The sequence below is a fragment of the Mus musculus genome, chromosome 18, assembly GCF_000001635.26.
Source record: "Mus musculus strain C57BL/6J chromosome 18, GRCm38.p6 C57BL/6J".
Taxonomy (NCBI): Eukaryota; Metazoa; Chordata; class Mammalia; order Rodentia; family Muridae; genus Mus; species Mus musculus.
Window position 1 is genome coordinate 10,600,904 of NC_000084.6, and position 27,638 is coordinate 10,628,541.

Here is a 27,638-nt window from a genome sequence, read left to right on the forward strand (position 1 = left end):
TCACAACCATCTATCTGTAACGGGATCTGATGCCCTCTTCTCGTGCATCTGAAGACAGCTACAGTCTGAAGATGAGCTACAATGTACTCATATACATAAAATAAATAAATCTTTTTTTAAAAGTCCAAGGCTTTGCTAGACTATGTACTGTGTAGAAGAATCACCTGTCAATAAAAAGCTAATGGTCAATAAACTGAGGCATGGGACTTCCGGCTAAGTCAGGAGATTTTCTTTCTTTTCTTTTGTCTTTTTTGTTTTTTGGGTTTTTTTTTTTTTTTGTTTTGTTTTGGTTTGGTTTTTCGAGACAGGGTTTCTCTGTATAGCCCTGGCTGTCCTGGAACTCACTTTGTAGACCAGGCTGGCCTCGAACTCAGAAATCGGCCTGCCTCTGCCTCCCAAGTGCTGGGATCAAAGGCGTGCAACAGGAGATTTTCAACTGGGTCTGGGAGGCGGACTTAAGACGAGAAGAGACCAGTCACATAGCTGAACTCAGGTTAGAATAGGTTGAGAATTAGTAAAGGAGCCAGCACTGAGGTGTGGGTGGAAAAGCCCTCAGCAATAAATGGTGCTCAACGTTTGGGCTCTTAGAATCCATGCTTAGCACCTGAGAAGCCACAGGGAAGGATGGTTTAGCGCATTGCTCTATGGGGGTGGGCAGGCTGCTCTGTGAGAGTAGAACAGCTTAAGTCCTGCAGAGAGTGGAGGCCTGTGAGTAATGGGTACAGCAAGAACAGAGCCTCAAGTCACCGTCTCAGGTGAGCACACTGCTCTAGGAAGCCAGTGCTTTTGCTCAGTAGAAGGTGCTGTTCATGCGGCAGCCCATGGGAAAACAGCAGCCCAGTCCTAGCCCACTGCATCCCCAGTATGGTGACCGCTGCCCTAGCCCAGTGTGGTAAAGCATGAAGGCCTAAGACTAGTGCTCATGGGTGAAGGCCTGAAGCTGAACTCTGTGTGTGTGTTGGGGGTTGGGGGTGGGGGCTGTCAGAGAAGCCTGACCATGACCAGTACAAGACAGAACCAGCAGGGCAGCCCTCTGGACCAAGCTGTAGGGGGGTGGAGCCAGCCGCCAACACTAGGTGCTAACTGAACAGCAGAAGGAGCACCATAGACAACCCTCAAAACAAAACAAATCCAAACCCAGACACAAGCCTCTGACCAAGCTAAGTAGCTTCGATATTATGTTAAATGCTAAAGAAACTGAGAAACTGAATACAGAAAGTCATAGGGAGGGATGACTTAGTGAGACGGCTCAGTGGGTAAAAGCACAAACTGCCCTTCCGAAGGTCCGGATTTCAAATCCCAGCAACCACATGGTGGCTCACAACCACCCGTGAGGAGACCTGACGCCCTCTTCTGGTACGTCAGAAGTCAGCTACAGTGTACTAACGTATAATAATAAATGAATCTTTGGGCAAGAGCAAAGACTAAACGAGCAGGGCTGACCAAAGCGAGCAAAGGTTCTAAAAATTCAACCCCAACAACCACATGAAGACTCACAACCATCTGTACAGCTACAGTGTGCTCACATACATAAAATAAATAAATCTTTAAAAACAAAGGAAAAAAGGAAAAAGTCATAGGGAGAAAGTAAGTCTTTGAAGGAATTAGACATTAAAAGAGAAAAGCATTTTCTATGTTTAAAATGGAGAGAAAAATAATGACAGCACATTCTGGATTCCATATTTTATTTCACTTATTCATGAATAACTGTTTTTTCTGTAATGATTACAATTTTATATATCTTTGTTAAGGATTGGTTCTAATGCTTTGAATTAATCAGGCCCCCAAAATTGGGAATCTGAGTGTCCAAATACTGAAGATCCTTGTCCCCATTCATTTTTTGACCATCAATAAACAGCCAGTGGCCAATGGCTGAGCAGATAGGTTGAGGTTGGACATTTAGATTTGTGCAGGCTAGGAACTTTAAGAAAAGGAGGAAAGGGAGAATCGCCATAATTAGGAGCAAAATGGATCAGTTTTAGAGCTGCAGAGGGAAAATCATCTGAAATGTAGGTGAGAAGAAATACGGTCCCCAGAAGGGCTGCCCAGAAGCATCTTGGGCAGTAAAGACTGAGTTGCCTAGGAGGAGCCAGGGCAACAAAGATGAAATACAGCATTAGAGGGTGCTAAGCCAGGAGTACAGGAGAGGAAATGTGTGCTAGCCACAGGGAGGATTAGAACTGCCCAGTCTTTGAGTTAGTCAAGGCATTTAAAATTAACTGGCATGGGGAGAGGGGGCAGGGAGGCTTTCATTCAAGAATCCAGAAGGCTCTGGTGGGCGGCTAGGAACTCAACATTACCAGGAGCCAAGGCAGTGTAGCAAAAATTACAACTACATATCCTTTTTTAGAGTGATCAAAAGAAGGCAGACTTAGAAAAAAAAATCCTTGCTCTGTTGCAAACAATAGAACAAAATGTAGATAATCCTTTGAATCATAAAGTTTCAAATCAAAATTTCAAAAATTTCAATCCAAAGCCTAAAGTACCACCATGTAACAAGACTAAAAAAAATAGCAGTCTATATCTGTTATAAAACCTAAAATGAGAACTAGAGAGTTGGCTCAGTGGGTAAGAGCACTGACTGCTCTTCCGGAGGTCCTGAGTTCAAATCTGTAATGAGATCGGATGACCTCTTCTGGTGTGTCTGAAAAAAAGCTACAGTGTATTTATATATAATAAATAAATAAATCTTTTAATAAAATAAAATTAAAATTAAAAATATAAAAATTAAAAAAAATATTTTCCCAGCCTTGTTAAATGGAGATGAGAAAAATCTACAAAGGTTTGAAAAATTAAAATGGCAACCTAAAGATAGACAATATACTGAGTTAAAAATACAGATTCTGCTTAATGAAGTTACCTTAGAACAATGTTATGTAACAGCTGATATGTTTCATTTTGTAGTTTAAAATTTTTTAAATATGTACATACATTAATATACAGTTGATTCATGTTCAAAATTCCAAGGAGCTTCTGTCTTGAATTCTGAAAAGTCTGAATCTAAGATTGCACATTTATTAGATGTGATGGCTATCTTGGAAATGCCCTTACAGGTTGAAGCTAATGATGCTCTGACACACGTATCCATTAGAATACAGTATTTTAGACATTATGGCATGAAACATGTTAGAGGCACATCTCACAAATCCTATAAGACAGGCAGTTGTAGAGAGAGCTAATCATACATTAAAGGTGATGCTTAACAAACAAAAAGGGATAACTAAGACTTCCCCAGAGATAGCGCCTTATTGACTTTAAATTGTTTAAATGCTAGTTAACAAAAAAACAACAGCAAGCTGAAAGACACTAGATTATGGAAAACTGCTAAATTAGAACAGCCCATCTATTTTAAGGGTGTCCTAACTTCAGAATGAAAGGCAGGAAATGTGTTGCATTTGGGGAAGAGGTTTTGTCTTTGTTTCAACAGAAGAAAAGCTATAAATTCTATCCAAATTAGTAAAGATTAGATTTGACTGGGAGGCCACCAGAAGATCTAGGCTGCACACATAAAGGAAGAAACCAAAAAAAGAATGCCATGGGTAATATATATACTGATCACTTTACATGGGAACAGATCTGAAACTGAGACATGAATGTCTCCAGCCAAAACTTCAGCTAATAGCCAATAAATCTTGTTGGCTATAAAGTCCTCAAGACTTATCATGCCATCCTTTCATGTGACATGAATGAAAAGGTATATTACAGTTGGTTACAGTCCAAACTAAAAGACAGATGCCTTACCTGCTCAAACAGAGAGCAGAGAATCATCTTTAGCTGCACTGTACACACCACACATTCCATACATGTGTTATGGCAGAAATGTATATTACCTTTGAAAGTTTATATGTTGAAAGCTTGAAGATGCTAAGAATGATGCTGAGACATATCAGCATCCTGCTTCATCCAACCTCAGACTGCCTCAATAGCTGTTTCATCAAAACTTGCTTCTAGGACAGCAAAATGGCGAAGAAGCCCCTTTGTTCTGGTCTGTCAGACTGTTCCAATCAGGACTTCAGTCAAGCCCTTGCTTTCATACCAAACAGAGCTTGGACAGCAAGTGCTGCAGCTGGCTTTCTTAAGACTGGCCAATATCCCGATTTTTTTAGGGCCCCCCCAAAGGAGATGATGTTCCCAGACAGCAGGAAGCAACTTTAGAGGACAAGGCCCCATTCCTAAGAAATGGGGTGGGTGGGTTTTGATCATTCAGTGGGTGATGGATATTAGTTGTTATTTAAAGGGAGGTTAAATGCTCCTGGACAGGGAGGAAACAAAGTAAGGGAAGTTGGATTCAAGGATCTCTTTTTTTCTTCCTTTTTCTTTCCTCTATTTCTTTCCTATCTAATTTTAGGGAGAAAGGAGAGAAGGGATGGAGAGAAAAAAAAGGATAATATAGGAATATATATATATATATACATATATATATATATGTGTGTGTGTGTGTGTGTGTGAATGATATAATATATGAGTTCCAGGACAACCAGGGCTACACAGAAAAACCCTGTCTCAAAAAGCCAAAAGCAAGTAGGAGCGGGGGACACACGACTTAGAGCTGGAACATTGTTCAGCAGTAAGGAGCACTTGCTACTCTTCAGAAGACCTGGGTTCAGTCCCCAGCGCCCACTAGACAGTTTAAAACCACCTGTGACTCCAGTGTCAGGGATTCTTATGCCCTCTTCTGCCCTTCATGGACACAAGACACATACACAGTATACATACATACATACATACATACATACAAGTAAACACCCATATACATAAAAATAAGTAAATATCTTTTAAAATAAAAAAGCAAAGTTGTAACTGCCTAGTGTGTATGTAAAGTTCTAAGTTCAATCTCCAGTAATGCCCTCTACACACGCATACATACACACTCATGTATGCACACAAAAAAAATTTTAATGGAAAAAAAAATTATAGCTCCGCAGTTAGGAACATTGGCTATTCTTCCCAGAGATCCAGTCTAGATTCTCAAAACCAACAGGGAAGCTCCCACCATCTATATCTATAATTCCAGGTGTCTCTCCACACTGACTATTCTGAATGATTCCAGAGGCCAGTGACATGACTCAAGCAGCCAAAGGGGCTACTGCCAAACCTGATCATCTTAATCCAATCCCAGAACCCAAATGGTGTAAAAAGAGCTCTCATAAACTGCCCTTTATCTTCCATCACAGTATCTCTCCCCCAACCACCCCTTCATACACACACACAAATGAATGAATGAATGAATGAATAAATGAAAGAAAACACGAGAGTAGGTTTCTAATCCCAGAGCAGCCCCCAAATAATCAATAATAAACCAGATGTATCAATTTGGCCACTTTTAACATTTTTAGACTAGATAAAGGCCCTGTTGCAAAGAGCTGTCTGTGTGAATAGAGGGTGTATTGAAGCAGTATCCATGGCCTATACCCAGTAGATTCCAACAGCATCCCTTTTCCCAGTATTGTCAAACTGTCCAGATACTGCCAAATTCACCTATTTGAGACAAAAAAGATTAGCAATTACAAAACACCTACTATTTAAGGAACTGAAACAAGGTAAGCCAAATCCCAGAGCTGTACCACAGTACTCCGCAATCCTGTGAGTCCTGAACTACATTCAGGTTTATAGGGCCTGTTATGTTTTCTGATAAAGCCTAATGTTCAGTGGTTTCTGTCTTTCTCTCTTACAAGCTCTAGCTCTATAGTCATTTCTTCTTTATTTGAATCTTAAATTATAAGATTATAGTATAAGGTAATTTAAAATTCTCTCATGTTCAAAATGCCAGCAAGGGCTGGCAAGATGGGTCACAGCAGGTAAAAATATTTTCCAAAACAGCCTAGCTACTTGAAACCCACATAAAAGTAGAAATCTCAAGAAAATTCACCTACATACTCATCATTCATGCATTTGTGCATGCGCACGCACACACTCACACTCACACCTCTAATACCAAAAAATGTGAGCCTCACGCATACTAGGCAAACACTACCATTGAGCTGCATTGACAAACCTTTCTGGTATCATACATAATGCCAACTTAAACAACTGTCAATCAACTCATGATACTATGCCCTTTCTCCACCCACTCACTAGGCTTAAGAATTTAGTAGCTAGAAGGGAGGGTGATGGCACTGCCTTTAATCCCAGCTCTTGGAAGGCAACAACAGGTGGATCTCTGAGTTTGAAGCCAGCCTGGTCTACAGAGTGAGTTCCAGGATAGAAAAAATACTCAACTATTATAAGAAAACATTATTTTGAATTATGCAACCCTAGTCATTTTCAAATATAATCAACTCTTGTGTTTTGATGAATTACCAAGTTAAAAAAAAAAAAAATCCTGCAAAGGGAGTTAATTGTACTCAGCTTTAGTGTTCTATCTGTGAAGCATAATTTATCAACTTAAATGGAGGCACAAAACCCTTGCATGGGACAAATATTAATAAAATAGAATAAAATAAAATAAAATAAATTTGACGACAATAGGGGAAATATTCAAGAGGCTTCATCCTTCACTGAAGATCTAGAGGTAGTTAGTTAATGGCTGGTAGAGGGAGAGACATTTTCTTTTGAGTGCAAGCACTCTAAGATGTGATCCCATAAAAATCCCTAACTAGGGCTGATGAGATGGCTAAGCGGGTAAGACACTGACTGCTCTTCCAAAGGTCCTGTGTTCAAATCCCAGCAACCACATGGTGTCTCACAACTACCCGTTATGAGATCTGACAACCTCTTCTGGTTCATCTGATGATAACTACAGTGTACTTATTTATAATAATAAATCTTTGGGCTGGAGCGAACAGAGACTAAGTGAGCAGGACCAACTAGAGCAAGAAGGTCTGACCTGAGCAAGGAGAGGTGCTAAATTCAATAACCCAACAACCACATGAAGGCTCACAACCATCTGTACAGCTACAGTGTACCCATATACATAAAATAAATAAATCTTAACTTAAAAAAAAAAATGTCTAGAGCCGGGCATGGTGGCACACGTCTTTAATCCCAGCACTTCGGAGGCAGAGGCAGGCGAATTTCTGAGTTCCAGGCCAGCCTGGTCTACAGAGTGAGTTCCAGGACAGCCAGGACTACACAGAGAGACCCTGTCTCGAAAAAACCAAAAAAACAAAACAAAACGTTAACTAAACTCACTGGTATCTCCCCCTCCACGACACACATACACACACATAATGACAATAAAAGGGGACTAGTTGAGAATGAGAAAGAGTGGCCGGGGAATAAGAAAGAGTAAGGAGTAAATATGATAGAAATATATTAAATGTTTGAAATGTAATAATAAAATAACCACATATAACATACTAGCAACTTGCAAAATTTCTTTCACTCCAAAATCATATTGCTGCGCCAGGTGTGGTGCCACACACCTTTGATTTCTTTTGGTGCTCAGCAGCACCAAAGGAGGCCGGAGGATCTCACAGTTCAAGGCCAGCCTGGTTTACACAAAGAAACTGTCTCAAAAAAGGAAGAAAACAAAAGCTGAACGAGGAAAAACAATATGGTGCTTTCCTCGGAAAGGGATTATGTAAATACTAATAAGCCAGGACACATTTTGTTCAAAGAACTAAGATTCTAATGCCTGGCCTAAGAAGAATATCCGTGCCTTTAAAAAGGAGGGACAGTGTGTCTACTACAATTTGTTTCCTCAGATGCTAAAGCTCTGAATTAGGAGCTTCCAAATTAAGCACTTTTTTTTTTTTAATGAAAGTCTCAGTGAAAATTTTAGTTTTTTCAAATTGAAAAAAAGTCATGTGTTAGTAACCCTATGTAAAGCACAGAGAAACTGAATATAGCTTAGTTCACTGAAGTCTTGGTGAAGTATTTCACCAAGCTTCTTATTTCTGGTCCTAGAGACTGAACCTAGTACTTTGTTTATGTTGAGCAATATACACAGAACCCTACCACACAGTCCATTCCTGTATTTGTTTATTTATGTGTATGTATATTGTGGACACCCAAGCCTTCAAGTCAGTTCTCTCCTCCCACATGATCAGAGATTAAACTCAGCTTGTCAAAGGTTTCGGCCCCTCATTCCTACTTTTCAAAAATTTAGATTGGTAGAGAAGGGATAGAGGTCACATCTTATTATATTACTAAATAAGATACTGTTTTGCGCTGAGCATTAGTGGCACTAGCCTTTAATCCCAGCTCTGGGAAAGCTGAGGCAGGTGGATCTGAGTTCCAGGCCAGCCTGAATTACAAGGTGAATCTCTGAAAAGGGAAAAGAGGAAAAAAAGCTATTTTGCAATTTGTAATACCACTTAGGTACTATATGCTGCCATTGCTTCCTGCTACAAGAAACTCATTCCAGCTGACTTCTTCCATCGTCCTACTCCCCGGCCTACCACGACCCACGACAAAATTCTATGCCCGTCTAATTTTCACAAGGCTCCACTTAGAGGCGAGGCGGGGTGTGGAGATCCGATTTTCAGACTTTTGGTAACAGACAAACAGGCTACTCTGCATCTGCAAAATAAAACCCTCGCTATAATTATAATCTAAGACCCAATTCACTTCCGCTCGCATCTCCCTACCGACTCGAAACTTCCCTGAAGCTCTCAAAGGACCTATTTCTACCTGTCCCCCGGCTCCCATCTCGAGCCTGCATTATTTCCTGAAATGGGAAACCCGGACATCGCTCCCCTCGCAAGATGAAGACCCGGAGCCGGGATCCCCCACACTCCGCCCGGCTCAGGCCGGCTCAGCAGGAGTCTCCGGGGCCGCAGCCCGGCTACTGCAGGAGGCAGGGGAAACGACGGCGGAAGGAAGACGGACGAAAGGAGGGAGGCGGGGGCGGGGACCAGGCCCGGGCTACCTGCGGGTCGGAGCGCAGGCGGTCCGCAGTCGCCATGGCTGCGCGCCACCTCCAGCCGCCCGAGGCACCCGGCTCCTCACGAGCCGTGACAGGCGGCCAGCGGCGGCAGGTGACGAGCAGCCGCCCACCTCGGGCGCCGGCGTCTGTGAGCCGCCCAGCTGGTTCCCGGGGGTGAGAGGAGCCGGGACACACGAGGAAGAGGTGTGCGGCAGCGCGACCCTGAGGACGGGACGCAAGGACAGCCGTCCGTTCTCCGCGGGGGCTGGGAGAGGGTGACGAAGCCGCGGGACCGCGGGGGCTGCTCACGTACCTTCCTGCTGCGCGGCCGGGGGTTCTCCTGCAGCCCGCAGGTCGCCTCACATCCGGGTACCCGGAGACGCTCAGCTGCTTCTGCGGCGGCCGACGCCGCCCCGCGGCACAAACACCAAACTTCCGGCGGTGGCGACGCCTCTCCCGTCAGATGGGAGTTACCTGAGGCCGCCGTGGGTGCGCTTGCGCGGCGCTTGTCTTCGGGCCCCAAGCCGCTCAGCTGACGCGCCCAGGAGACGAAAATGGCCGCCACGCTCTCCGCGCGTCACGCAGTTTCCACTCCGGCCGCGACAGCTGGGCGTCGGGTGGAAGGCAAGCTGGCGTCCACACTCAGCGCAGGCGCGTTGGGAGGCCTCGCGTGCGCGCCTCCACGGGTGGACGCCTTACGGGGACGGGGCAGCGCCCCCTGTTGGTGGCGGCTTGTCCACGCGGTCATCTCCGGCCACACACCCACTTTGGGGCCAGTTGGATGGCTCAAAAGGTGAACCTGCCTGCGGCCAAATAATACAACTGAGTTCGACCCCTGTGAGCCCCGTGATGGAAGAAGAAAGAGAACTAACTCCTGCAGATTGTCCTCTGACTTAAACATGCCAACCATTGCATACGCACCCGCACATACATAAATGAAAACTGTTTTTTGTTTTTTTACAAGACAGGGTTTCTCTGTATAGCCCTGGCTGTCCTGGAACTCACTTGTAGACCAGGCTGGCCTCGAACTCAGAAATCCGCCCGCCTCTGCCTCCCAAGTGCTGGGATTAAAGGCGTGCACCACCACTGCCCGGCTAAATGAAAATTGTAACAAATTTGTAAAACCCCTTTAAAATAAACTCACTCAGGCCCCAAATGTTGATGATTTGCTACTGGTTCCAGCACTTTCTGTGGGATCTCTTCTAAGTTTCTTAACCTTTGATCTTTAATAGGGGCCAATGTAAAGAAAAGGGGCAGGATCCAATATCCATTCTCTTTTACTTCAAGCTACACTAGAGCACACAAGGATTCACCCTTTTTAACCAGTGCTTTGTACCTGAGAGCTAAGAACCTAAACAAAACTTTGGGGTTCTACTAAGTTTAGTGAAGGTGATATTGGGACTGGCATTTAGGAACATCCAAAGAAAGAGCCAAAAGTAGTTTTCATTTTCCTGAGACAGAGTTTGATGTAACCTAGGCTGCCTTTTCCATTTCTATGTAGTTTAGAATGACCTTGTCTTTCATCCTCCTGTCTCCACTTCCCAAGTTCTGAGCCTCCATACCCAGGCTCCCGATTTATGCTTTAATGGCATATAGGAAATGGCCCAACTAAAGTTTCTCTTCACTTTATGATTAGTGGACAACTAGTGATGTTTTCTTAGTTGGATGATTCAGTTTCTCTTCACTAGTTTTGGATACACGTGTACATATTCTTACAAAGTAGACCTAAGTAAGGCCAGTATTCTGCTCTGTTAGCTTTACATACGAGCATAAAAATCCCTGTCACACCATTTGAAATCATAGGTATTTATTGTTGGTAAAGAAGTTGTTTGAAGCCAGGAATTATATTAGTGAACCAGCCGACTTCCATGTTAGACTTGAAAGAGCCAAAGAACCATCTTATAGTAAAGACAAGCTAGACTCACTCCTCTTTATGATTGATTAAGCCTGTTTCTCAAGGATTGCGCTATGCCCCACCTGTAGCCTTAACTACAAATGGTTCAGTACTGCCTGTGCCAGGGAAAGGCAACCACATCCTTATTTTGCAAAGTTGTTCATAAGCATCTTGCAAGCCTACCGTTGTTTCATAGGTTCTTATGACTATTGTCGCTACGCCCACCTTGCACTCAAGTCTTTGTTTCAGAAGGTTCTTATGTCTAATGTTTAACTTGTTATGCTTACATGCTCCTGGTACCTGGTTTATTTTGCCTGCCAACCCCCACCCCCACCCCCCACAATTCGGAAACTACCTACCCCCGATCTATAAAAAACTTGTCTTCCTCATATTCAATGCTGACTTCTTAAACTCCGCCTTAGGGATAGGCAGCCCAATGTACATGAATTTTAAAAGCTTACTTTAATTAATTTGGCCATGATGCTTTCTGTTGAATGTCTTTCTCCTCAAATATTTGAGATTAACAATGAAGATAGCATGGGACTATAATTCTAGAATCCAGTAGGTGGAAACAGATTATGAATTCTAGACTAGCCTGGGCTACAGAGGGAGAACTTGTCACTGCTCCTTAAAATTAATTTAAGCCGGGCGTGGTGGCACTCGCCTTTAGTCCCAGCACTTGAGAGGCAGAGGCAGGTGAATTTCTGAGTTCAAGGCCAGCCTGGCCTACAGAGTGAGTTCCAGGACAGCCAGGGCTACACAGAGAAACCTTGTCTTGAAGAAACAAGGAAAAGAGAGAGAGAGAGAGAGAGAGAGAGAGAGAGAGAGAGAGAGAGAGAGAGAGAGAGAGATCTGGGTTGCAGACACTGGTCAATGAGAAGAAATATTGAACTGATGCAAGATTAGAAACCACAAATAAAAGAAAAACAAGTGTCCTGGTTTTGTTTTGTTTTGTTTTGTTTTGTTTTGTTTTGTTTTGTTTTTCAAGACAAGGTTTCTCTGTGTAGCCCTGGCAGTCCTGGAACTCACTCTGTAGACCAGGCTGGCCTCAAATCAGAAATCCGCCTGCCTCTGCTCCCAAGTGTTGGGATTAAAGGCATGTGCCACCACTGCTCAGCTTAGAAAAACAAGTCTTAGGTCAGGGATATGATATTAAGAAGAAAGAAAATGTTCTCTTAAATATCTGTGGTCCAGAAGGACTTCAGGGAGAGAAGGAAAGGAGAGTAAGAGCTGCAGCTCAGGGGCACAGCGCCTACCCAGTAAAGGCATCGGGCTCAGTGGCACAGCAGTAAAGGTACCCAGTAAAGGCATCAGGCTCAGTTGGCACAGCGCCTACCCAGTAAAGACATCAGGCTCAGTGGCACAGCGCCTACCCAATAAGGGCATCAGGCTCAGTGGTACAGCAGTAAAGGTACCCAGTAAAGGCATCAGGTCAGGTCGCCTCAGTACCCCGCAGCTCAGTGACACAGCGCCTACCCAGTAAAGGCATCAGGGCGCCTCAGGACCCCACAGAACCAAGTTCTCAGCTCAGAGTAGATTTGTCCCAGAGAGACAACAAGAAATAAGACACAAATACAGGGGATAGAGGAGAAGGGAGAAAGGGAAAGGCACAAGGGTGGCCAAGGATATTTGTCCCAGAGTGGGACAAAGGACTGCCTCTGCATAGTAAAGAGACAGACTTGGCCCACAGGCAAATGGTGGTTTATTAAGGTTAAAAGGGGGAAACCCTGTGTTAGGATGAGGTGTTTAATTTTAATTGGGCATGTTAATTAGGTGAGACAAAGGGGGCTTTTGTTTGCTGGACTTCAGTACTTTAGTAGTTGGACCTTAGTTGTCAGCCTCAGGAGAAGGAAGTGGCCAAACTAGGGGATAGCTAGCTTCAGGAGTATAATCTAAAGGTTTTTAGCAAGACAGAGGGAATTGGATTTAGGAGATATTAATACTTTAGTCTTCAAGGGTTCCCAATCAGAGGTGAGTAGATGAAGATGAATGTGTGCTGTCTCCCTGGGAAAAGTTTCATAATCTAACTATCCCCATCACATACTCAGATAAAATTGTAGTGTTTTTTTTTTTCTTAAAAGAGAGAAAGGGGCTGGAGAGATGGCTCAGAGGTTAAGAGCACTGACTACTCTTCCAGATGACCTGGGTTCAATTCTCAGTATCCACATGGTGGCTCACAACCATCTGTAATGGAATCCAATGCAAAAGAGGGGGTGGGTAATGTTTGATAATCCAAATAAAAAATTAGCCAGCTCTTATCAGTTTGAAGTGATTGAAACCCACCTGAAACTACTATAAGCAGCATTTTAGAAGTCTTCTCTTCCTATTGCAGCTGGGAACTGTTGGGGAGCAGATGACCTCAGGCCACCCCGAAACCTAAGACTCAAATTATGTCAATACAACACTATGTAAGCATTGTAATTCTGAGGGAAATTATGCAGTTGGAAGCCAAGAAATACCACAAAGTTACACTGTTAGCATTTTCTCTAAGCTCTGCCCCACAGTTACCTGGCAACAGCCAGGTGTACCTGACTCACTATAAAAGGACTGCTTGCCCCCTCCTTTCTCTTTTGTTCCTCTCTTGCTCTTCCCTTCCTGCTCCCATTCCCTCCCCATCTCTCTCCATGTGCTAATGGCTGACCTCTACCTCTCTTCTCCTATTCCCTCCCTTTCTCTTTCTCTCTCTGCTTTTCTCTGCCTCTATTACCCTCTTAGCTCCCCTCCCCATGCTCTGAATAAACTCTGTTCTATACTATTCTGTCGTGTAGTTGGACCCTCATGGGGAAAGGATCCTTCAGTATGGGCCTGCCTAGGCACCCCCTTCCACCATACCTGACTACACCTCCATAGAACATATCCCCCCTCTCTTTATCTTTTTATAAACACATCACACACTACACAAGAAACTTCAAAAAGAGACGTATTGAGACGAACACAGGAGGGTGGCTGCCTCTGCTTGGGAGAGAAGCAGCAGAGCCCTGAGCAGCAGACAGGCTTATAAGGTGTCTCGGGGGTGCAGACTTCCAGAGTGGAGATTTCCAGGGTTGGGATTAGTGGGATTTCAAGTCCTGATCTTAGGGCAAGCTCGGGGACTGGTGAGATTCTGAGCTCAGGGATTGATGGGGCTCCAGGGCTTAGAAGTGTGCTCAGACCTTTTACTCTACAGCCTCTTCTTTCACCTGCATTCATTCTCAAGTAGGCTCTTCCGACAACTTGACAGAGGTTACTAATCCCATGCAAACTAATTTCAGTAGAATGAAAGTCCTGGGACAAAGTTCTGATTGGTTCTACTTTGCTATCTCCCCATGCTTGAAACAAAGGCTGTGGCCTACACTTATGGTCTCTGGCTAAACTGAGAACTGTGACTCTATCTTCTGGACTTTTTACCCATTTTGTTTTCCTTGATGACCCCAAACTTGTTTGTTTTTGATTATTGAGGTGGAGTTTCATGGAGTTTAGGCTGCCCTGGAACTCACTATGTAGCTGAAGATGAGCTTCCATTTCTGCTCTTCCTGCTCGTTCTCCTGAGTGCTGAGATTACAGGCACACACTGCCACATCCAGTTTATGCTGTGCTGGAGTCTGAGCACAGCTTTTGCATGGTAGGCAGACACTACCACTTGAGCTATATCTCTGGCTCAGGGTGTAGTTTTCTGTACTTGCTTATCATGACAAGTTCTTTAAATGGGCACATTGCCCCCACTCATCACATTCTCATTTCCTTATTCTTTTTTGGTGACCAATATAATTGCCACAGCACATAAACCTCTGCCAACCCACAGAGGACAGAACAATCCCACTTCCAGACTTGACCCTGTGGGTAGCAGCAAACAGCATTTACTTTGTTTTACCCTTGTTGCAGTCTTCACTTCAGAGCACATACTCATACTCTCATACTGCAATACAGTAAGAAATTGTTTTTTCAGTGCCGGGCATGGTAGCGTATGCCTTTAATCCCAGCACTCGGGAGGCAGAGGCAGTCGGATTTCTGAGTTTGAGGCCAGCCTGGTCTACAGAGTGAGTTCCAGAACAGCCAGGGCTACACAGAGAAACCCTGTCTCGAGAAAAAAAAAAAAAAAAAAAAAAAAAAAAAAAAAAAAAGAAAGAAAGAAAGAAAGAAAGAAAGAAAGAAATTGTTTTTCACAAGTTCAAGGCTGCAGCAGTATTCTTGTTATTGCCCATCCTTACCCTTGCAACCTACAAGAAAAAAAAAAGACCAAAGAAATGTATTTGATATTAATCTACGAACAATGGCTTTTCTCTTTCTTTTTCATTATTTTGTGGGTGTGTGGAGGGGGACAGGGTTTCTCTATTTGATAACCCTGCTTCTACCCCTTAAATGTTGGGATTAAAGGCGTTCATCAGTTCACCCAAGTAACAGTGGCCTTTCTTTCTCTCTCTCTCTCCCTTTCTTTCTTTCTTTCTTTCTTTCTTTCTTTCTTTCTTTCTTCCTTCCTTTCTTTCTTTCTTTCTTTCTTTCTCTCTCCTTCCTTCCTTCCTTCCTTCCTTCTTTCCTTCCTTCCTTCCTTCCTTCCTTTCTTCCTTCCCTCTTTTTTTCTTTATGTTTGTTGGTTTTTTGAGACAGGGTTTCTCTGTGTATCCCTAGATGTCCTGCAACTCACTCTGTAGAGCAGGCTGGCCTTGAACTCAGAAATCCACCTGCCTCTGTCTCTGGAATACTGGGATTGAAGAATCATGTCACCAGTGCTTGCTCCACATAGCTGAGAGAGAATGAATAGGTTTTAGGAAGATTTATAACATTCCACGTACAAACATCTGAAGAAAAGAGTGAGCTTGATGAACTCCGAGATGTTAGACATTTCTACAGACGTGAGGGGAGAGGAGATGGGTCAGAAGGAAGCTGGCCCCAAGTGGAAAGGGGATTTGGGGTTAAGGAACACCAGGTGATCAGTACTGGCATTATTGCACCAAATGATATGCACAATGTATCCTTATAAAGCATACATTTTAATGGAGGGAGGTATTTAATTGTTCATAAATATCAATCAAGAACTGTAGATTTATCTTGCCATTACTAAAATTATTTTGAGTAGAAAGTATTAAAATTACCCCTGAGTCACCCTGGTTGGCTTTCCAGCATAAAACAGACAAAATCATTCGAGAGTTGTGTGAACCTTTCTGCCCAGACCTTGGACTAAGAATGTACCTGGCTCTGATTAGCTTAAAATAGACAAGGTATAATCTTATTTGGCTGAAATCTCTTTTTAGGGGGAAGGGAAGGTTCGAGATAGAGTTTGTGGCCCAAACTTGGACCACCATGCCTAGCTATGAAATAACGTTTCCCCTGTTTTATAACCCACATTACAAGGACCTCTGCTTTTCTTAATGTCCAGGCCCATTGTTCTGTTATAAGTCACCCTTAAGCTGCACACTGCAATTCTGGACTTGCCTGCCTCTTTCTTTGGTCTCATTGATCCTTGGGACCAGTTCCCATACATGGGGACAGGGGTGTTTGTTGACAAAATCACGTTCCATGTAAGCAGTTTTGGAGAGCGCAGAAAGCAGTTGTATTTCCTTGCTTTTAGACACGATATTCTCTCTAGAGCCATAAATAATAAATTATAGAATCAAATGATAATAAACTAATATCATCCAAATTCTTTCAAAATTATTTGCACTATGTTTGTAATTAGAGACAAATGTATATGTTGAGTAACTACATTTAACAGTGTGGTTATTGCAAATAAGGTGTTGAATTTTTTGTTTTAACTTTAACTGAAATATCCACATACATTTTTTTAAGTCGAAGGACTTGCTATATATAAAATTTATTTAAAACTCTGTCCTGAGAGTGGTTTTTCTAGTTTTAAGAAGGTACCCTGCATCCCCAAAGGAAAACCATTCTGTCCAAAGATTTGATTGGCTTAGCTTAATGTCAAGCCAAGTAAGGACATCTTGCAGGACCGAGTTCCCTGCTTCCAACATGTGAATCCCAAGTATTAAACTCGAATCTTAGTGGGCTTCTTTCAGAACTTCTCTTCCTTTAACATGTGAAAGTTCCAGGCCTTCACAAGTAGTTTTAATAACTTCGTAACTGGTCTAAAAAAACCTGCAGAAGATGTCGTCCACCAGCCCTCCCGCCCTCCGAAGGTGCAAAGCACTCCTCCCGTCGCTAGGGGCCGCTGTCGCCCTCCCGGTGGCCGGAAGGCAGCGCAGCTTCCGCGTTCTCGTCGCGCGTCCGCAGGCCTCCGCGCGCTTTTCCGGCCATTCATAACCCCAGTCCGTGGATCTCTGGAGCCTGAATTCTGTGAACAGTCGGGCCAGAAGGGAGAACTGCGTCGCTAGGATGAAGCTCGTGAGGTGAGGAGGGTACCCCCGCCGGGCGAGGACGACGGGTAGAGGATTTGGGGTCGGCTCGGGAGGCCGGGCCGCTGTGCTCCCAGGGAGGCGGGAAAGCCGCGTGCGCGCGGCCTGCTAACGGCCTCAGGCCCCCGGGCCCCGCCGCGCCCTGCCCGCCGCCCAGAGCCCGGGCGAGGGGCCAGCGCGCAGACCCCGCCGGTCTTCCAGGAATGGAGGGGCCGAGCCGCCTCTGCCCACCCAGTATCCGGCAGCTTAAACGGAGCAGTGGCCCGTTTTCTTGGCGAATCGGACCATTTGCACTGAGGAGGACTTAGTAGACCTAGCATGGTTTTATCTGCAAATGATGACGCCGATTTGCAAGACGTTTTAGACTAAGATCTCCTTAAATTTGACCAGTTATACGAAGTATGTAAGTGGTTAGTGTAGGCTTCTAACTCAGGAAAGACAAAATGTCCTAGGATGGGGCAGAAGGTAATAAATTAATTTCGCCTGCATAGTTAATATCGGAAGTGGAGCCTAACTAGAGGCATGCTGGTTTAATTCAAATGAACAGGCTTGGGTCAAGCCTGAGGCAGGTTATACAATATCAAGCAAATAACTAGAAATATTTAGTTTCTTGTTGAGTCAAGACTGTTGTAGTTGGCCAGAATGGCATTGAACACCTTCTGAAGTAGTTGTACATAATTCACAAGAATTCTTTTAAAACATTTTTGAAGTTTTTTTAACGGTGACTCATAGCCTGCTTGAAATTGGAAAAAAAAAAATTACTTCAGGAGGAATTTGAGGGAGAAGGCATTTAAGGTTAAAAAAATTTTCCCCTGTTCTGGGGATGGCACGCAGAGAGCTTCTAATAGTCACTTAACCTTGAGCTCAGCCCCAGTTCATTTGTATTTGGACTGTAACCTAGGTAGAATGCTAAGACTTGCCGTTTCTTTACTCCCTGATATGAACTATAATGTATTTACAGTAACATGTTCATCTCATTTAAAGGTTCTATTATGATAACTTTGCCAGCATCCTAGGCAGGTGCTCACTCTCCTGCTGCTGCTGCTTTGATTTGTCTTGGACCCTATTTTGTATAGCGCAAAGTATAGAGATTTCTAATTACAGGAGAATTTTTTTTAAAGATGTATTTATTTTATGTATGTGAGTACACTGTAGCAGTACAGATGTAGCAGTTGGGGCCTTCATGTGGTTGTTGGGAATTGAATTTTGGACCTCTTCTCGCTCTGGCCCAAAGATTGATTTATTATTATAAATAAGTACACTGTAGCTGACTTCAGAGGGTGTCAGATCTCATTACTGGTGGTTTTGTGAGCCACTATGTGATTGCTGGGATTTGAACTCAGGACCTTTGGAAGAACAGTCAGTGTTCTTACCTTGCTGAGCCATCTCGCCAGCCCCCAAGGGAGAATGTTTTTTGCCCTGTGAAAATGGTTGACTGGTTTGCACTTTTGGTGTGGGCTTTCTTATTTGTGCATGAGTTTTGTATTGGACTGTATTGCCTGTATTTATCCCGTTGCCACCTTGCCCAAACTTAGGAAGTGTGCTTAGCTACCTTTCTCTTAATCCTCCTGGCGTCTGGTAAGTTGCCAGGTTTCTTAATTTTTCTAACTGGAGATACTTCTCACTATCCAGTTCTCTTTGGTTTTCTATTCAAATAGGAAAAATTTGGGTACTAAAAGGACCCCATACACTTTACTGTTTGATGTGCCAGTCTCATTAAGAAAAGAATTCACAGCTAGGTGATGGTGGCCCATGCCTTGAATCCTCACACTTTCTCTGCGTTCAAGGCCAGCATGCTGTACAGCGGGAGTTCTAGGACAGCCAGGGCTACACAGAAAACAAAAGTAAGAAGAGAATTCACAAAATGAAGGACTCACTGGAAAATAATTTGAATTTATGTGTTCCTTGGCCTCTTTTTACTTTTATATTGAGACAGGGTCTCACAAGTTGTGCTGCCTGACTTGAAATCACTCTATCTCAGCTGACATTAGATTGAGAATCATCCTGCCTCTGCCTCCTGAGTGCTGGGATTAGAGGCCTTCACTGCCACCAACCAGCATCTCTAGATAGCATAAGGGAATTTTTGTTTCGTTTTGTTTTGTTTTTCGAGACAGGGTTTCTCTGTGTAGCCCTGGCTGTCCTGGAACTCACTCTGTAGACCAGGCTGGCCTCCAACTCAGAAATCCACCTGCCTCTGCCTCCCAAGTGCTGGGATTAAAGGCATGACCACTGCCTTGCTCATAAGGGAATTCTTCAGCAGAATATTTTCTTCACAAAAGGACCCTGTTCTCCCCACCTCCTCCTTTCTGAGTGCTGGAATTAAGTCTTTGCCACCGTGCCTGGCAAAATACTGTTTGTAATGTAGTAGTTTAAGGTTGCTGAAACGTTCAGCCTGTACTTGGTGTGTGTTACTATAGAAAAGTCGTGCTACTTACTTTCTCATGGGAGAATGGAATAGGTAATATCACTCGTGTAGTTTACTGTAGTGGATGTTATAGGAGTGCACAATGGATATTGTAGAAAAATAAGTAGACTGGAAAATCTGAATATGAAGTGTTATTAGATGATATTGTAGATTATCATTCCATTGCCATTTGGCTAAAATAAAGCATGAGTGATAATGTAGAATTCCTGGTGGGTTACATTCCTGAATATTAATAGAGTAAAAGAAGAGAATGTTTTTTAAAGTCTTGGTCTGGGAAACATCGCCTTAAAACCTGTGCTCCAAAAGGGTTGTAATAGAATAAAATGGAGAGATGCTTAGGTTGAGAACACTGGCTGCTCTTCCAGAGGATCTGAGTTCAATTCTTAGGACCCACATAGCAATTTTCAGCTGTCCAGGGAATCCAGTGCCCTCTTCTGGCATCTATTGGCACCAGGGACATGTACATGTACACATACATACATGCAAACAGACAAGACACTCATACACAGAAAATTAAAAATACAGAAATAAAAAATAAAAGAAAAAGCCAGGTGTGTGGTGGAATGCACTTGGAGTTTGTAGTCAAATCAGTGATGGACTGATAGAAAAGAAAAGAGTGTACGAATAATGTATAAGCAATTCAAGAAATAGACTTCCTATATGCATGAACCATATGAAGGCTCAGGCAAATTGCTGCTACTTGCTTTTTTCTCCTCCTTTTTCCTGTTGTGGAATATTCACCAGAGACTACTGCTTGGACGTGGGTCTAAGCCGATAGAAAGCCTCTTAGCCACGCAGTGTTCAGGCCCCTAGAGTAGTAGCATTGAACCTTTCTCGGGATAAGCTTCTTAAGCACAAAAACCATGTCCGAGGTTGATGTATGTCAATTCGCAAGAAGAGTTAATCAGAAGCAGAAATACAGACACCAAAAAGCAAGATTAATACATTTAGAGACTTTCCTATAACTAAACTTTGATGGACTAGGGCTTTGTTTAGTTTTGGTAGGTGGTACTGTCTGTACAGCCTGAATGGTACTTCTATCATGAAATTGGTTAGGTCTTAAGGCCTACTAAGCTCTGAGACCCTGTTATACTCCTTTCTGTTTTTATTTTTATAAAGATATATATATGATGGTTTTGTCTATACACAACATGTTTGTCTGATATCTATGGAGACCAGAAGAAAGTGTTTGATCCCCTCGATCAAGAGCTACAGAGAGTTGTGAGCTGCCATATAGGGCCTCTGGAATAAGCAGTCTGTTCTCTCTCAACCATCTCTAGTGTCCTCTCTTTTTTCCTTTTCTTTCATTTGTTTTTTCTTTTCCTCTTTCTTCTCTTCTCCTTCCCCTCCCCCTACCCCCCCCCCCCATTGAAATATTTCATTCAGCCAGACTGGTTTCAAACTCACAAGAACTTCCCAAATGCTAGTATACATTTTTCTTAGCTTTGCTCTTTAGAAAATAAATTGCTATTTGTGTGTGTTAGTGCACATGACTGGTGTACAGGTATGTTATAAGACAATTTGGGGACTTTGTCTTTGCCTTCCTCCAGAGTCTCAGGGATTAAAACTCAGGTCCTCAGGCAGTATAGTACTTTTACCTGCTGAGGCATCTTGATGGTGCTGCTCGGTAATTTTAATTAAATAGCTGATTTTGTTGGTGGTGATGATTGGTTTTGAGGTGAGAGAGTGTGAGTGTGTGTGTGTGTGTGAGTGTGTATGAGTGAGAGTGTTGGCCTTGGTGCTCACTGTGTGGACCACGCTGGCCTTGAATTCACAGAGATCCTCCTGCCTCTGCCTCCCTAGAGCTGTATTAAAGGGTTCGCTACCATGGTTTAGTTTTGCTACCATGGATTAGTTTTGTTTTGTTTTTGAGATTATACTTATTAACAGGGTGGAAGGTGTCTCACCCCATTAGGAAGCAGAAGCAGAATCATTTCTGTAAACTCATGCCCATCCTGGTCTATAGAGTGAGTTCCAGGGCATTCATGGCTACACACAGAAATCCTGTCTCAAAAAAAAGTATTCATTTATGGGGGAGGGCAGTTCTGTCATCATTTGGGATCCCCAGGTTTGGCAGCAAGTGGATACCATCTTGCTATGTCTTTTTACAACACCCCTCCCCCACCTTTTTTTTTATATAGATAGAAAATTGGGAGATTGTTAATTGTTACTGGTGAGGGCTTGCATAAATGGGTTGTTATGGCAGAAAGTTGAAAACATTCACAGTGGGATAACTGTCATTTTCATAGAGTGGACTACTATCTAGCTCTTGGGATATTTATTTTTAGGGAATTAATCTCCAATGTAAACTGCTAAGTAAGCTCCAAGTATTATAGAGCCATTGAAGAATAGCTTACTTTGTGTAAAGTAGAATCTTATTTATGCTTATGGGTTAGAATAATAGCCCAATTCACCAAGAAAGCAGGAAAAGAGGGGTTCTTTATTTCTACCATGTAATCTTATACTATCAGTTAGAATTATACCCTTTTTGTGGCTGAAAATTAGTCTACGGTCTTTTGTTGAGACAGTGTCACCATCACTATGTAGAACAGGCTGGCCTCCAGTTCACAGAGACCCATCTGCCTGTCTTGCAAGTACTGGAATTAAAAGATGCACCACCACACCTAATGCTACTCTAGGATCTTCACATATCTTCATTTAAGGCTGTTTTGTAATAGTTTTTCCTAGTATTTTCTAGTCGGACGCTCAGGACAGCTGTGATTATGGCTCAGCACAACTTTACAGACTCGGGGGTGAGCTTTGCAGATGGCATTATCTTGACAAGTAAACATTTGAGTGCTCTGCAGGTTGGACAATTTTTCATCCAGTGTGGTCTAGTGAAGCCAAAAAGGATGCCTGTTGTTGACAGTCAGATGCCAGATGACAGCCTATTACTTTATTCTTTATAAGTTTACGAGTTTAGTTCAGAAAAAGTTAAGCACTGTGTATATTATTATGATGAAGAATTGTTTTTAAGATATATTTATTTTATGTGTGAATGTTTTATCTGCATGTATGTATGCATGTACATCACAAATTTATCTGGTGTCTATGAAGGTCAGAATAGGTCTCCAGATCCTATGCTGTGACCTTTCATATGGACTACAAGAGAGAAGAGTGCTCTTAACTTCTGAGTTAGCTAGCCAGATCCCCTTTGAACTGTTGTAGTAGCATTTTAGAGATTTTTGATTGCTACCATTTTACTCCACCGACTTCACAAAAAGACTTCTAATGTTAAAGTAAAAAATCGGGACTTTATTTTTGTCTCTATAGATTTTTGATGAAATTGAGTCATGAAACTGTAACCATTGAATTGAAGAATGGGACACAAGTCCATGGAACAATCACAGGTAAGAAGGTTGGACTGTTTCTGTAATGTTTTTGTTTAAGGTTTTTCTTTCCCATGTTCCACCCACTGGAGAGGTTTTGTTGTTTTCTTCCTTTTGGTTGTTTAATGAGCATCGTTGTAGTGCATGTCCTCATTCTCTTTGTCTGAATTACTGAATGGACCTTACTTAAGCCTCATCTTATTGAACAATTTTATTTTATGTATACTCATGTTTTGCCTGCATGTCTGCCTGTGTGAGGGTATTGTCTGTATGTAAAGTGTTAGATCCCTGGAACTAGAGTTATATTGGAGGTGTGAGCTGCCAAGTGGGTGCTGGGAATTGGACCCAGGTCCTTTGGGAGAGCAACCAGTGCTTTTACCTGCTGAGCCATCTCTGCAGCCCCACTCATCTTACATTCTTACACTACAGCCAAACCAAATTGCCAGGTGTTTTCTTACCTTGTATACCTTTGCTTGTGTGTGGTCCTCTGCATAGAATGTTGCTTCTTCCAAACCCATCTGAGACCTGCACTGTTATTACATTTGTGTTTCACATTTGACTGTAGGCTGTTATTGGCCTATGTTAATTATATATGATCTTTTACTATGGTATTGTGCACACGTTTTTTTATCATTGTTCATCCTTCATTATCCTCTCCTGTTTGTCTCCTAAGACTTTTTTTTTAAAAAGTGGTTATCAAAGGGAAAAATAGTATTTTTTTTTTTTCCCCCGAGACAGGGTTTCTTTGTGTAGCCCTGGCTGTCCTGGAACTCACTCTGTAGACCAGGCTGGCCTGGAACTCAGAAATCCACCTGCCTCTGCCTCCCAAGTGCTGAAAAATAGTATCTTAACATGTGTTCCTATTCTCTAAAATACTGACCTTGTAGATGTGTAAGTTTTTAATAGGTAGGTCCAGTGTTTTAGTAAGCCAGGAGAAAATGGGATGGCATTTTGTGGCTCTTCTAGAAGTTATGTCAAATTTCCATATCTAAGGATGTACTGTTGCTGCCCTTGTTAAAGTTCCTTGAGTAGGATTTGGCCTGTTCCTGTAGAAAAGCATTGGGAAAGATCTCCTCCTCCTCCTCAGCGTCCTGTTTTAGATGCAGGATTTATGTATCCTGGCTTCAAACTAACTGTGTATATTTGAAGATGGCCTTCTTCTGGTTTTGTTCCTCTAGCTCCTGGCTGTTGGTATTTCAGATGTGCACCACCACACCTCTTTATTTAGCAATGGGGATTGAAGCCAGTACTTCATGTATGCTAAGGAAGTAGTCTACCAGCTGAGCTACGTTCCCAAACCCCAGAGTGGCATGTTTGCTGCCCACCTACCCACCCCTCCCCTATCAAAATCTAATGATGAAAATTGTAATCCAAAAACAAAACAAAACCCAACACAAGTTTCTGTATCTCATATGAATGTACACACATACACACACACACACACATATATGAGCATATGGAGGAGAGGGAATGTAGTAAGGCTGTCTAGGAACTAAGAGAACTTCCTTCTTTGGAGAAGAAGATGAAAGCATTTGTTGTTGGGTTTTGTTTTGTTTTGAGACAGATTTTTTTTCAGTATAGCTGACTGTCCTGGAACTTGGTCTGTGGAACAGGCTGACCTTGAACTCACTAAGATTGGCCTGCCTCTGCTAGAATTAAAGGCATGTTCCACCCTTGCCTAACAAAGAAAGGATTTGTAATAGTGAATTTTTGGAGAGAAAAACAGTAAAGTTAGCCTGGCATGGTGGCTCGTGCTTGTAATGCCAACACTTAGAAGGCTAGAGCAGAATCCTTAGTTTGAGGCAACTCTGGGCTGCATAGTGACAGCCTGTCTAACAGAACAAAAACAAATATATAAACAAGCTCAGTTAAAGGCTGGGTTATAAGGTGATTGTACAGTTACCTAGCATGCTTGAGGTCCTGGATTCAGTCCATGGCACCACAAAAAAATATAAACCTTCACATTTAGAAAGACATAAGGACCCAGACAAAGGACCTAGTTGGCAAAGTGCTTACTGTGCAAGCTTGAGAACCTGAGTTCAGGTCCCCCAAAGGATGGGTACTTCCTGTTCTGAAATTCCAGTTCTCTGAGACATTCTGTCTGAGAAAACAAGGTGAGAGGGTGTGCCAGCTCACCCCTGTGGGTAAAGGCATCTGATGCCAAGCCTGACAACTGAGTTCATGCCTCAGGATCTACACAGAGGAAAGAGAGCTGATTCCTAAGAGTTGTCCTGATCTCTAGACATGCACCATAGCGTATAGGTAGCTGCCTTCCCACACAGCCATGCTCATACAAATTAATTTTGATAAGATTCTGTTTTTAACTCTGTATGTATGTGAGTACAGGTGCCTTTGGAGGCCAGAGGTACTGGGTCTCTCTGGAGCTGGAGTTACAGGCAATTAGTTAGGGCCCTCCAGATGTGAGTACTGGGAACCAAACTTGGTTCTCTGTAAGAGTCCTGCACACTTACCATTGAGCCATGTCTCTAGCCCCTAAAAATCATTTTAAGTAAATAAATAGACATGTTAAACTGGGTGTGGCGGTGAGTACCTGTAGAGCAAGCACTTGAGAGTCTGAGGTCAGCTTGGGGCACATAAGAAAGTGGGGGAAGAGTTCCTAATGATAGGGAAAAATACCATAGGTCTTTAAGAATAAAGGCCTATGGCCTGATAGAATGTTGGTTAAGAAGTTATGGGGATAATGGGAGATTTTATCACAAACACTATCTAATCCTGGGACAAGAATTCAGTCCTGAAGGTAGTAGACTCAGGGCTCCTTCATAGCTTGCTATGCTCATTTCCTTTGTCTAGCAAATAGGCTCTTTCTCTGTTGTCCCAGCTTTCCTTGAACACATGCACTCCTTGTGCCTCAGCCTCTTGAATGCTGAGATTACAGGAGTCACTTAACCACACCACCAGTGCATTCAATTCTGTAAGTGCACTCAGCTTTGTACAGAGGTTTTGTTGCTGATTTATTTTGACATTTTTCCCCGTTGTGCATATATTGTCACAGGAACTTGACCTATAACATAGCAGAAAAAAATTCTTTACAGTATGATTTCAACTCTTGGTGCAATATATTGATTGCCTTCTTTATCATGCTGGTAATTGTTCTGCTTCCCTCCCCACCCCCCTTTAGGTGTAGATGTCAGCATGAACACACACCTTAAAGCTGTGAAAATGACCCTGAAGAACAGAGAACCTGTACAGTTGGAAACATTGAGTATTCGAGGCAATAACATTCGGTATTTTATTCTACCAGACAGCTTACCTCTAGATACACTACTTGTGGATGTTGAACCTAAGGTGAAGTCTAAGAAAAGAGAAGCTGGTACGTGTGAAAGTGTTTTATGTATAGTGTATTTAAGTCTTAGCTCGCTGTTCAAAATACATTTGTGAACAAGGGTGTTTTTGTGGCTCAGAACATTTGTCTTAGGACATGCGCTACCTAGAGTTCTGGTGCTGCTGTGGAGAAGAGTCCCTCCAGTCCTCTCTTTCTAGTTTCTTTAGAAAGCTATTTTTCCTTTACTATATGCACACCTTTAATCCCAGCACTTGAGAGACAGAGACAGGTGGATTTCTGTAAGTTTGAAGCCAGCCTGGTCTATAAAGCCAGGAAGCCAGGGCTAAAAAATGTATGGCGTTACCAGGGTGTGGGGGATATCATCACCCAGTGGCAATCACAGCATGATGTCCTGGGTCTGATCCTGACCATGGGTGGGGTGTTACACCTCAGTCTGACTGCATCAAGCAGGCGCTCTGCTTTCTTGCCTTTCCTTTCTTTGTCCTCATGATGACCAGCTAGAGATACCGCTGTGTGTTCAAGGCTGACATGTTAGAAGCCAAACAAGTTTTCAAGCTCCCATTTGGTTAACGTGCTTGGCTCCTATTAAATAAGCAGAAATCTGACACGGTGTAAATTTGTCTCCCTGCTTTTTACATGATGGTAGTGGTGCTCATATTTGAGAGAAGCTGAGTTAGAGCTTTTTTACTCTAGTTAGCGGCTAATTGAAGAGGTGTAGGTGGGAAAATGCTCGGGATAAGCTCTTGGTGGCAGGTATGTGCTGTTGAAAAGGAGTTCACCTGCTTTGTTTTTCCTTTCTCTAGTTGCAGGAAGAGGCCGAGGCCGGGGTAGAGGAAGAGGACGTGGTCGTGGCAGAGGAAGAGGGGGTCCTAGGCGATAATGTCTCTCAAGATTACTGTTTCAAATTGATAAGGAATTTGGGGATATCTTTTGTACAGGTTTTGTTTGTTTGTCAGTTTTTAATAAACATAAGTGTAGGGACAGAGTTGTCTGTTGATTGTCAAATTAAAGTTGTAGTGAGTATCTACTATATTCACATAGTGTGTTCAGTTCGGGGAGTTGGACGCATGAAATACATATGTACTGAACATGGGTTTGATTTCTTTGAGTCCATTATTTGGGCCTCTTTTGAGATGAAATAAATTCTTGGCATTTCAATAAAGTTCTTTTGGGATGAGATCTAAAACTCACTCCATGGAGCTTTAGTGGTAAAAGCGAAAAATAAATGATTTTGCCTGGCAGTGGCGGTGCATGTCTTTACTCCCAAGCACTCAGGAGGCAGAGAGGGACTTGATCTTAAGTTTGAGCACAGCTTGGTCTACAGAGGCAGTTCCAGGACAAGCCAGGGCTGTACAGAGAAACCCTGTGTTAGTAAAAAACAAACTTTGATTTTGTTAATGTGTTTTTTGAAGAGGAAGTTATCAACAGAATATAACCTTGGCTGTCCTGAAACTCACTGTGTAGACTGGGCTCCTCTCCGAAGTCACAAGGATCTGTTTCTGCCACCCAGGTGATGGAGTTAAAGCTATGCACCCCATGCCAGGCCTCATA

The 27,638-nt window shown here is 42.9% G+C and overlaps 2 protein-coding genes across 5 annotated transcripts in view; one reads left to right on the forward strand and one right to left on the reverse strand.

The window, feature by feature from the left end:
- Esco1 (establishment of sister chromatid cohesion N-acetyltransferase 1) overlaps positions 1-9,960 on the reverse strand; it is a 44,357-nt gene extending 34,397 nt beyond the window's left edge. For 3 of the 4 annotated variants that reach the window (XR_003952544.1, XR_001782403.2, XM_006526353.4), the window contains exon 1: positions 9,123-9,960. The gene's annotated coding sequence lies outside the window, so the exon portion shown is untranslated. The remainder of the gene's footprint in view (positions 1-9,122) is intronic. The other variant, NM_001081222.1, reaches the window with a different exon arrangement.
- A 6,932-nt stretch (positions 9,961-16,892) lies between these two features.
- On the forward strand, positions 16,893-27,327 carry Snrpd1 (small nuclear ribonucleoprotein D1). Its single transcript, NM_009226.4, has 4 exons — positions 16,893-17,023; positions 22,728-22,804; positions 25,923-26,114; positions 26,891-27,327. Exons 1-4 carry the CDS (start codon positions 17,010-17,012, stop codon positions 26,965-26,967), a joined length of 360 nt encoding a protein of 119 aa, NP_033252.1. The 5' UTR covers positions 16,893-17,009; the 3' UTR covers positions 26,968-27,327.
- Positions 27,328-27,638: the final 311 nt, after the last annotated feature.

Bases quoted from the DNA above. Each gene is read 5' to 3' on its own strand.
- Snrpd1 (NM_009226.4), top strand. The intron at 22,805-25,922 runs GTAAGAAGGTTG...ACCCCCCTTTAG, and splicing joins AGTCCATGGAACAATCACAG to GTGTAGATGTCAGCATGAAC. The intron at 26,115-26,890 runs GTACGTGTGAAA...TCCTTTCTCTAG, and splicing joins GTCTAAGAAAAGAGAAGCTG to TTGCAGGAAGAGGCCGAGGC.